The sequence below is a fragment of the Cavia porcellus genome, unplaced genomic scaffold (assembly GCF_034190915.1).
Source record: "Cavia porcellus strain 051 isolate PalLab524CR breed Dunkin Hartley unplaced genomic scaffold, mCavPor4.1 scaffold_31, whole genome shotgun sequence".
Lineage (NCBI taxonomy): Eukaryota > Metazoa > Chordata > Mammalia > Rodentia > Caviidae > Cavia > Cavia porcellus.
This window is the reverse complement of record NW_026947514.1, coordinates 36410464-36422368: the sequence shown is the minus strand read 5'-3', so window position 1 is coordinate 36422368 and position 11905 is coordinate 36410464. Positions and strand designations below refer to the sequence as shown.

General features: G+C 41.8%; 1 protein-coding gene across 1 annotated transcript; it reads right to left on the bottom strand.

Annotated features, from left to right (window-relative positions):
- Positions 1–7975: 7975 nt before the first annotated feature.
- Positions 7976–11775, bottom strand: Gpx2 (glutathione peroxidase 2). The gene is made up of 2 exons (XM_005004774.4): positions 10651–11775; positions 7976–8614 (listed from the first exon to the last, which is right to left on the bottom strand). The coding sequence occupies exons 1-2, from the start codon at positions 10870–10872 to the stop codon at positions 8264–8266; spliced, it is 573 nt and encodes a 190-aa protein (XP_005004831.2). The 5' UTR covers positions 10873–11775; the 3' UTR covers positions 7976–8263.
- Between the last annotated feature and the right edge of the window lie 130 nt (positions 11776–11905).

The following is an 11905-nucleotide window of genomic DNA, read 5'->3' as shown; positions in this document are numbered from 1 at the left end:
CAATGTACAGTGCCCAGCACAAGCTGACATCAGACAGTGGTAGTCAGCAGCAGCAGTATCCAGCAAGCAGCTAGCTGTGTCACCTGTAGGTATCCAGCATCACCTGGTATCTTCTGGTGACATCAGGGCTATAGCAGAGCTGCACTTTGCCAAGTCACAGTTTCCATCTGAATTGAGCAAAAGAACCCAAGGTTGATTGGCAACAGAACAATTTGAGCAAACAAATAAAATGGGAGTGGATTTATAACCTACACCATTTACTAAATATGAATTCACACTGACATGAATAAGTGGATAGATGAATGAATAAATGGGAGAGAGCAGACAAGTCTGCAGAATTCCAAATGATTTCCGTAGATAATCTCTATTCTTTAAGGATGTGCTGTGTATAATGACTTGTTTCCAAAAAGTACAGAGGAGACGAAACATAACTTTACAATGAAGAAAGTTGATAAACAATAGCTAAGCCCGGTGATAGCATCACCAATGTTAAGCCAGGTTGGTAGCATGTACCATTGATGTGACAATAATAGCATTTACCCCATGATCTTCCAAAAAGCCATAACCTCATAACTCTAATCATGAGAAGAAAACAAATTCTAATTGAGCCGCATTCTGCAAAATATGTGACCAATATGCCTTGAGACTGTCAAGGTCATCAGAACCTAGAAAAGCCTGAGGAAGTTATCACAGGCAAAAAGAGCCTAAGGAGACATGATGTCCTTACTGGGACCCTGCACCCAAAAAAGGGAAATCAAAGTGTGGACTTTAGTTAATACTGTATAAACAAGTAGAACTGCTTCAAAGGGATGTTAGGATATCTTAACTTGCATTGGTGAAAGAACAGTGGCTTGAGGGTCATAAACTGAGATTTAGGCCTTTGCCATTTGGCTCCAATGTAACCATTACACATAGCATTACTCTAGACTTCATTGTCTCATTGCTATAAATATGGGCTATTCTTCACAGTAATGTTAGAAGATTCAGGTGCATTAATATACTTTGGAAAACAGCATAGTATTCAATTGGGTAGCTTCTACTCTCCAAAATTAAATGGGTCAAGCTTAGAAACAAAGTTTTTTGTTCATCATATTTAAGAGATTTGGAAATTCCTTGTTAAAGCTTTGCTTTTATGAGGATGAAGGAAAAAAAAAAAGCAGATGCCAGGCATGGCACAAGTATGGGTGGGTAACAAGTGTTACCCACACTTGGGAGACTGAGTTAGTAGGATCACCGTAAGATCAGAGCCAGCCTGGGCTGCAGTAGTGCAGGTTCTTCAACTTGTGCTTGGGAAAAGCACATTTTTGGACCATACTGTGAAGAGCTATTCAAAGATCGTAAGACCACGGTTCAGAAGAAAGGAATAGAGCTAAGTAATTGAGAAATTACCCCCCCACACACCTTGATATTAATATACTGGTCTACAGCAGTCATCTACAAAGTAATGTCCTATGAAAGAGTTTAGTATCTGTGTGTGGGCTCAATTATAGAACAGGCAACATGTGACCACATGGAAGAGATTGTGGCCTTCCATTTGGAAGCACGGAAGCAAGATCGGTCACAAAATAAAATTGCTGAAGTAAATGCAAAGTGAGAAATTTTCACAGAATGCAGAGGAAATGATCAAAGAAATTAAAATGAGAAAAGAGGAGGAAAAAATACAGAGAGCCTCTCCAGAAGATAGAACCTACGTATAATAGGAATACCCGAAACCACAAAGCAATGAAGTTGAAACAGTAAGGAAATAATTGAGAAAGACTATCCAAAGTTGAAGAGCAAAGTAGGCCTGCAAATGAAGAAGGCTTATAGTGTTTCTTTAAATTTTAATGAAAGAGGACAGCATCTTAATATATCCTCATTTGATTTGATGAATACAGAAAAAAGTTTGCACAGATCCAAAGGAACATCTACAGAGTTTTAGGGGTATATAATTTTGAACCAAGAATCATACACCCTGCCAAGTTAATATTTGTGATATTTGTGTATGAAGGCAACTCGAAGACATTCTCAGATACCTAAGGGTTAAGAAAGCTTATCAATCAATAACCTTCTCTGAAAATTTTGCTGAATTATTTATTGCAGCCAATAGACAAAAACAGTAGAGAGAGAACTGTATGAAAGATTTGATGGTTAAAACTAGTTAAGAGCCAAGTGTGGTGGCGCATGCCTATTTTCCCAGCACTTGGGAAGCTGAGCAGATCTCCATTGAGTTCAAAGCTGGCCCGCACTACAAGGTGAAACCCTGTCTCAAAAATAAATACTTAGGGCTGGAGATTTAGCTCGATGGCATAAGTGCCTGCCTTGCAAGCAGGCGGTCGAGAGTTCTGTCCTCAGTACTGATTAAAAAAAAAAAAGAAAAGAAAAATAAATACTTAGTAGTTAACATGAAGTCTACAATAGTTACATGTAAGGCAATAAAACTAAATGCAAACTAGATTCTTAAGCTACATCTAAAGTTTCCAATTTATGTAGTTTTAAACTGTCAAAGTATGTGCCAAATATTCAATGTATTGGGCAAATAAATTATTTTTACTTTTGCCATGTTAAAAAAAACAACTAATTCAAGCCCAGGCTGAGCTACATAGCAAGACCCTGTCTCAAAAAAAAGGTCTTCATTGTTGATACCAGGGGAAAAAAAAAAAAAAAAAAAAGCTTTTTTTGTATAACAGCAGTTATAATAATAGCTGAATTTTTTTTTTTTTTTTTTGGAGACAGGATCTCACTATGTAGTTCAGGCTGGCCTTGAGCTCATTTTGTAGCCCAGGCTGGTCTTGAACTCAGAACGATCTTCCTGCCTCAGCCTCCCAAGTGCTGGGATTACAGGCGTGAGCCACCATGCCCAGCTTTAGCTGAAATTTATTAAGTGCTTCATGTGTGCCAAGACCATGTAAAGCAGTTATTTTATCCTCATTAACAACACGAGATAGGTACCATTATTATTTTAGTTTTAGAGACAAAAAATGCAGACATGAAGTAACTTGCTTAAGATCACACAGATACTATATGATGCCCTCTCAGTAAGGTTGTTTCATAAACACGAGGTACATGTAAGGATCTGGCGAAGTTGGAAAGAGGTTGATGATATCCCTGACAGCTTTGAGGAATCCAGGTGTGTCAGATAAAGATTTATTACTTAGAAAAGTTAAGTCAGCTGCTCTATAGGGATCGGTTGTTTTAGTCCTGGAAAAAATTTTCCATTTTGCTGCAAATCTATGTCTGACCTGCTGAGGAAATCATTTGGTGAGATGAATCCAAAAAGAGAAAATGCTTCATTACTTTAAATAGCAGCACTAAGCCTCTTGTAGCTTTGAATTGTCCCTTGCTGAAGTCTGCTAATACTTCCATTTAGTCAAAAGTTGAGTATAATTTTATGTGCCCTTGCTGACATCATCTAATGCAGAATGTATAGTTATCTGTTTTAGACTATAAATTGTAAAATTTTAAAACTTAAGCTCCTATCCATGTATCCTTTCATTATTACATAAGATCCTATCCATGCATTTCATTATTTAATTATTCATAGTTTGTTTTGGTTTTTTTGTTTATTTGGTTAGTTGGTTTTGTAAATGGTCTTGCTATGTAGTTCAGGCTGGCCTTGAACTTGCAGCTCCTTTTGCCTCAGCCTCCCAAGTGCTAGGATTATTGGCCTACTCCACAACACCCTGCTCTTGTGATATTTTTATCATCTAGAATTCTGAGTAATGGAATAAAGACCTCTTGAATTCAATTAACTGGATTTTTACTTTCTGATCAAATAAAGGGGAACTAAACAAAAGGATTGATCTTTACTTCTCTCTCAGATTTTAGAAGAAAAGAATCACCCGTGAGTGTCACTGGAAATGTGGGCTGGTCCAGCCCTCATTTCCTTTACTCTATGATACACATGTCTGATGTCTGGCCAGGAAGGCTCTTGAAGTTAAGAGCTCACCTTGTATTTGTCTTGCTTTGGTTTAGCTATCTCTTTCTCTGATGGTCTTAGCTCCTAATACTAATTAATCGTTATGTGACCAGCTTGGACAAAACCAGATAATCTGTTACTTGAAGTTATCACTAAACAGTATATGTTCACATTTCTTTATTTCAGCATATCAAAAATTCTTTTGGGGCTGGGAATTTAGCTCAGGTGGTACAGCACCTGCCTGGCAAGTGTAAGGTTGTGTTTGATTCTTGGAACCCCTTCCCCAGTCCTTTTGGTTTCATTCACTCATTTTTGTGAGAGAGGTTAGTTACTTCTTGACTAGTTACAAAGTGATAGGGTAGAAAGGAAAGACAGCTGGGTCTAGAATTGGCTTTGCTGCTTGTTAGTGGGGGGGGGGGCGCATTATAGCAAGTTATCCTTTGTACTTCAGTTGCTCCAAAGGAACAATGGAAACATGCCTCAAAGTTTTAAAATCAAATAAAAGTAAGAATATTTTGAATTTGTATAGTGCTGTGTGCAGGTGGCTCTCAGTGGTCTATATGAGGGAAAATTTGAACTAGAAGAAAACATTATTATGACTAAGATTAGAGGCTTTGGAGTCAGGCTTTAGCTTTTTTAGGGGGAGCGTACTAGGGATCGAACTCATAACCTTGCACTTGCTGGGCAGATGCTTATGATGCTGAGCTAAATCCTCAGGCCAGGCTTTAGCTTTTAACTGTCATTATTACCACCTGTGTGTCTTTGGTAGGCATCCCCCCAACTATCTTCTCCAAGTAGAGATAAAAATTCCTCATAGGATCTGTATGAGGATTAAATAATCTGATGTCTATAAAGTTCTCAGCACAGTATGAAATACCAAGTAATTTATAGTTTCAATGATGGTTGTGATGATTCTAGGCATTTGTGTCCAGTATGAGCTCCTGGTTTAGACATGTCTGGTCCTCCAGGGCCGTGTTGAGTGAAGAAGGCTACATATAAAATGTATACTATACTTTATGTTTCTAAGTAACAAATCTTCCTTTTTTAAAAAAGTGTAACTCAGTGTGTCCAATCGTCAGACCACAGATTGGACATGCCTGTTAGGGCTTGGCTCAGTGCCACTAAGGACTATGGCAATATAGTCATAAAGATAATAATAAAGATAATAATGTGCCAGACTTGTTGGCACACACACCCACCATTACAGCTACTTAGAGGCTGTAGCAGGAGTATCATGAGTTTGAGACTAGCCTGGCCAACATAGAGAGACCTGTTTTAAAAAAAAACTGGCCAATTATGGCTGTGCATGCCTGTAATCCCAGTATTTGGGTGGTTGAAGCAGAAGAATCTTTACAAGGTCAAGATCAGCCTGAACTATAGAGCAAAACTGTGTCTCGAGAAAAAAAAAAAAAAATCACCAGTTTCAGTCTTTATGCAGTACCTAAAATTGTTTCTTCCAAGCTGTTGTCTCTGAGAGTCCTTAGAGAATCAACTGTCTCTGTCATTCCCCTAAATCGAGCAGTAGCCTCTCAGTGCTTCTGGCAGAACTTGTTAATGAGACTCTACTTCTAAGTGCCCCCAGGGAAATTTGATTAAATGATTGTGTTTATCCAGGAAAGTTGTAATATTAAAACTTTGCCTTTTCTGTTGATGACCGTAAGCTGTGACTGAGGACAAAAAGGGATAAATAAGATGAGGAAATGAAAGGAACAAGGAAAGATTTAATAAAACCAATGATGGGGAGAACCAGAACTCCCGAGATCCGGCCACAGTGGGACTCAGGCAACTTATTCACCCGCCCTCTTGGTAAGCGCCCCTGGGAAGGCCAGGAAGAGAACCATTACCTGTGAGCCTACTACCACATGGGCTGAAAATCAAGCACCTTTGCCCCCTCCCCCCATAGCTACTGGGGATAAATGTCTCAGCATCTCTTAGGAGGATGACCATATGCAGTATAGCAAATATGGGAGATTTCCTTCTGTCTTCTGTTTGAAGGCAAAGGTTGTTTGCACTGTTTTGTTTTGTTATGTTTCTTTTGCTCTATTCAGTATTCTCAATTGGTTTTATAATGTTCTATTTTTGGTTTGATTTTGCTACACCTAATTGATTGGACAATTATTATGAAGTTAAAGAGATATACCATTGTACCTATTACTACTATCCCAGTATCCTACTGTGAAATCCTGTACCAATTTCACTGCATTGTCTCGATTGGCTTTGTTCTGTCTTGTGCTGTTGCATTTTTACTACTTTCAAAATAAAATAAAAAATAAATAAAACCAATGATCTTTGTGAAACAGGCTTCTCCTGGCTGTTTCTTCTGTCTTCTGAGCCAGACCCTCAGGTCTTGTCTGAAGCAGATGGTATGTCCCCTTCCCAAGGCTGCTTTGCCTGTGTCTGCAAAGTCACTTTTTCTGAATTTCCCATTTCTTTGGAAATCCCTAAACAATTATTTCTACTTGATCCACATTGGAAAGACCCAAAACATCAAACTGGCTTGTGGGGCCCTAAAATGCCTGTGGCACATTGCCCACCTCCGAGATAGCTGCTCTGCCACTGTGTATAACAGAGTACAGCACTCAAGATAATGCACACATCATACCAGCACCCAACGTGAATTACCTATTTCATTTAATCAGAGAAATGATTTGTCTCTGTAGTTATTGCTCTGAAATCAGTGGCTTACCTCAAAAGAACCTACTCCACAGCTGTTGGCTTTAAAAGGAGGAATCCAAATGGCTTGAGCTGTCAAGAGTCAAATTAAGGTCAGCCTTAATTTAGCAGAAGGCCTATAGAGGATGCCAGCAGATTTCCACTACATTACTCAGGTTATCCTTTCAAAATGAACAAGCTCTATGACAGAGCTTTTTGTTAAAGATCAAACAGTGGGGGCTGGGGATTTAGCTCAGCGGCATAAGTGCCTGCCCTGCAAGCAGGTAGTCGTGAGTTCGATCCCTGGTGCCGATGAAAAAGACAAAAAAAAAAAAAATCAAACAGTGGACATCCTTAACTTCTACTTCACATTTCCTTCTCAGATGATGGGAGTGCTTAGAAAACAGTTATCAGGAGCAGAGCAAAGGAATAACATTTCCCATTCAGCTAGTGGTTCTCAAATAGTGGGTGCAGTTTGGAGAACTGTCCCTTCAGTGTTCATTGAAGAGAAACCAGAAAGTCCATCTAGTGATGGGAGAAGGGAAAGCTGAATAAGGAGGTTCCAGGAAGAAGCTTTTGTGGGGCAAAAAGTGACAGGACATTGGCCTCTGAGCTGTTGTTCTCTCCAGAACATGACAGAGCCTGGCCATGGGGGTGTCGATGCTTTCTGAATATGCTGTGCTGGCCTGAGAATGTGTTACACCATTCTTCCAGAGCCACTCCGCACTCTGTCCTCCCGATGAATGCAGTCAGTCGGCAGGTTGGAACTGTCTGACTCTGAAGGCTACTGGGCTCTTCCTCCATCTCTACCCTCTTGGAGGAAGAAAACAAACCCAGTAGTTCACACCTCTGTTTGCCTTGTGCCTGAATTTGCAACTATATGGGTTTAAGAGATTGTGAACTTTAAAGAGTGAGAGTCAGTTCAGCAAAAGATCAAAGCTATATTACTCAACAATAATAGAATAAAGAATAATAGAATAAACAAGAAAATAAAATGATCTTTCTGTTCCCAGTAACTACACTCTGTCCTCGAAAGCTGACTAAGCTGTCTTCAAAAAAAAAAAAAAAAAAAAAATTTAAGGTGGTATCTAGTTGGCTTAGTACCCACAGTAATGTGATGCCTTCCTAGTTACAGTTTTCCAACAGCTTCTCAATATGTTCAACTAAAGGGCCTACTCTTTACTCTTTGTTACCTTCTTTTTCCCCAGTTCTAGAAAAGAGTCATAAAATCACACATCCACATTTCCTGCAATTGCCGCTATAAACTGCTGCTGAAAACCATTACCACACCTGCTTTCTGGCCATAATTAGTATATCCTCTTGATCATTCTCCCTCTACCAAACCTCTGCTTGCTGCCAGCACCTCTCCCCCAGTTTGTGCTATCACTTTGCCTCTAACAAGGAAGACGAGACAAAAAGCCTGGCTATTTGCACACCTGCACTTTATTGGGCTCATCCAGCAGGCTGGCTCCAGCCATTCACACTTCTCAGATACCACCCATAGCGTTTAGGACGGTGCCGTCATTCTGTGAAGGCCCAGAGCCACCTGTCCTAGGGCTCCAAGTGGATGCACCAACTACAAAGTGGAGAATGGAGAAGAAAACAGGAGACAGAAAGGGCAAGGCTATTGGGTGAACGGGGTGAGATGGAGGGAAAGCTTGGTCCAGCAGCGCCCCGAGGACACCCTGCTTCCGTGTGCCCAGCGGCTCACATCTAGATGGCAACTTTGAGGAGGCGCTTGATGTCAGGCTCAATGTTGATGGTATGAAAGGTGCGGCTGTAGCGGCGGAAGGGCTCCCCCTCTGGTCCTATGAGGAACTTCTCAAAGTTCCAGGACACGTCTGAGCGCCGCACCGGACTCCACATGATGAGCTTGGGATCAGTCATGAGGGAAAACGGGTCATCGTAAGGGTAGGGGAGCTTGTCCTTCAGGTAGGCGAAGACGGGGTGCTCGTTCTGCCCGTTCACCTCACACTTTTGGACAAGAGTAAAGGTGGGCTGGAATCCGCCGCCGGGGCGGACATACTTGAGACTGTTGAGGATCTCCTCATTTTGACAGTTCTCCTGGGGGAAAAGACAACATGGAATAAGGGAGGGGGAAATGAAGGGTCCGCCACTGCAGACCTTTCAGCCTCCTTCACTCCCTTCCCAAGGTCGTTAGCCTGCCCTCCCTCCCACTCCTTTCCTTCTCCCTTTCTTTTTGTCTTTCCTTTTCCCTACTCTTGGAATTTTCCCTCTCCCATTATTGTTTTATGGTGGGCTAGGCCACTTCTGAACTCTTACAGTTCTTAACCTGGTTATTCTTGTACTTAGTGATCAAACTGACCCCAGCTGTCCCTGGACAGTCTTTGAGTTATTGTTTGAATCTTCAAGGAACCTTGAATTCAGGACAGAGAAAGAAAAGGAAAGGGGCTCAGGTCATACTACCTAGAACCTACCCAACTACACACACACACACACACACACACACACACACTTCTGTCCTCTCCCAGTTTGGGTCTTTCTTGCTCCTAATCGCATGTGTTGAGTACAATCTTTGACTCTGCTCCACTGAGCTTCTTAAAGCAAAGGTTTAAGTAAGGCCCATAGGAATGGGATTCATAGCTTCTAGCTCTCATCCTACCTTGTCCTAGAACTCACATGCAAATAGGAGCAAGTCTGTAGTCCATCTAAGGAACTACAACAGTACTATAACGATAAAGCAAGTTAGAGACAGTAACACATGTTCTGTATGTAAAACTGCATAGTGACCAACAGGAATGAGTCAAATACGATAGAGTTTAAGGCACTAGAATATGTGTGTGTGGAGGGGGTGGCAGCTGAGAGAATAAGTGCTTGAGCACTAAAGTTTATTTTAATTATTCCTTCCACTTCTAGTCTGCTATGCATCTTCACTCACTATATTCAACCATGAACACTTTAATTTAGAAACATTTACCTGTCTTTCCCTCCCTACAGCCATTCCTATCCTGTACCGATAGCACTCCAACATCCCCACAGGCCTGTAAGAACCCTTATTTACTGCCCTCTCCTCTCCAGTCTGAAATTCAGTACCTCCTTCTGAGAAAGTTTCTGCCTCTCACCTATACAACCGATTAGTACAGTCAATTCCGGGCCATCATGGCACTCCCGAACCTCAGCTAACCTCTGTTAGACTTCTTATCTCCTAATTCATGGTTGGCTGGCTCCTGGTAGGTTATGGACTCCTTCCGGCAACCAGCTAGCTCAAACATGTGATGCCCAGAGGAGACACATCCCTGCTGCAAACCTTTCTCCCTTTTACATATTCACTTTCCACTGCTGATTTAAACAAATGAATCTTCAATCTAAATAATGAACTTTTGGGGCTGGGGATTTAGCTCAGCGGCATAAGCGCCTGCCTTGCAAGCAGGCAGTCGTGAGTTTGATCCCTGGTACCGATAAAAAATAAATAAATAACGAACTTTTATTCACATAGTATTTTATATTTTTCTAGTTTCTTCCATATATCTTATCCCATTAACCTCGCAATAGCCCTTGGAGTTGATATTATCTCCAATTTACAGATGAATAATGTAAGAAAAATTGAGTGCCCTTTCCAAGAAAAAGACAGAGCCATTAAAGAGTAGGACTAAGATCTCTTGAGACAGTTCAATCCTGGTTTGATTCTTTTTGTTTTCTACTTTTTTTTTTTTTTTTCTTTTTCTCTGTACCGGGGATCGAACTCACCACTGCCTGCTTGCAAGGCAGGTGCTTATGCCACTGAGCTAAATCCCCAGCTCCCCTGGTTTGATTCTTAACTTTCTTTTTCTTCCACTCATTCAACAAATACTTCATGAGACCCTTTGCAACTACCACTGAGAACACAATAGAGAAAAGACCATAACTCGTTACCAGCCTTCATGGAATAGAACAGAGAGGCAATAATAAAAACACACACTTTCGATGTTTAACCTCAAAATTATCTATTCCCCTTGGTATTTCACATGCACCTAAAATCCTAGCTTGGGAAGGCACAAACTCCTGACTCTAAAACACATGGTCATTCAAAACCGTTCCAGTGTCCTCCTGATCAAACTATGTCAGCCCGGTTCCCTGGTACTACAAGAGGATCAGCTCACCTGATGTCCAAATTGGTTGCAAGGGAAGCCCAGAACCACCAGGCGCCTGGGGAAGCGGCATTGCAGCTCGTTAAGCTGAGTGAAGTCCCGGGTGGTTGTGCCTCAGAGAGAGGCCACATTCTCAATCAGCACAGCCCTGCCCCGGAACGTGTTGAAATCTATCTTCTCCCCATCCAGACTGATGGCGCTGAGGTCGTAGAAGGACTTGGCGATGTAAGCCATGGTGCAGAGCAGAGTGTGCAGAGTGGTGGGGCCCTCTTAAGGGTTTGTGGAAAAGGTGGGGAGGAGGAGGAGCTGCAAAGGACAAAAAGGAATCACACAATGAGCCTCTGAAGGATCCCAGAATGACTTTGCAAAAAGAAGCACCCACCTGTGTGTGTTGTTTGAACAAGGAGGTTGCTCCTCCTCCTCTGAGACTGAACAAAGCCACCTCACTGCCCCACCCTGCTGGTAGCCTGGAAAAGACCAGCTTGATATCTATGAGCAGATGTGAATAATTCACTACTTGCAGGAAACCAGAGCCCTAAAGGTCAAATGGGGAGGAAAAAAGGGAGGGAGAAATGCAAGATTGACTTCTGCTTGCCCCAGCAAGTTACTTTCCTTTGGCACAGGTACATTGAGTACATTTATTGAGTGCCAGTCTCTGAATTGTGCCGTGAGAGATTAAAGTCTGGCAAGACCTGAAAGATAAGGAAGAGAAACACTAAAATCTATATAACTGTTCACATGTTTCTCATTAGCTGTTGCTCTCTATAAAATCAAAGAGACAAACGTCCAAGGGCCCATGAGGAAAATGTGTCACTTTCAAATGCCTCAGTTGTCACCTGGCAGAAAAGGTGCAGTTGTGTTTGTCTTGAAAAGTCTTTCAGGGGATGGCACTCCATCTCCTGCAGAGCGCTTCTGCCCTTGTCCCCATGCTTACCATCTCCTTGTTACACCTTTCCCTCCACCTTGACCCCCACTGCAGAATCATAAGATGCAGCCATTGCTGGGATCATGCTGACCAGTCACAGGACAGGTGGGTAAACTCTGGAGGTGAACCGTTTACCCCTGTTCCCCTCAGAATAAGCTTCAATCCAAGACTTCAGAGCGCCCTCGTGCTGTGCATCTCCCCACAGAAGGAAGTGCGTGGGGACTCATTGAGTTGAAACTTTGTACTCAATCTAGAGCAGCACAGAATATTAAAAAAGAGGAGGCAACCAAATAAGAAAGAGTTTAACGAAAGCACAGAGGGCGTCACCACAAAGACTGCTGT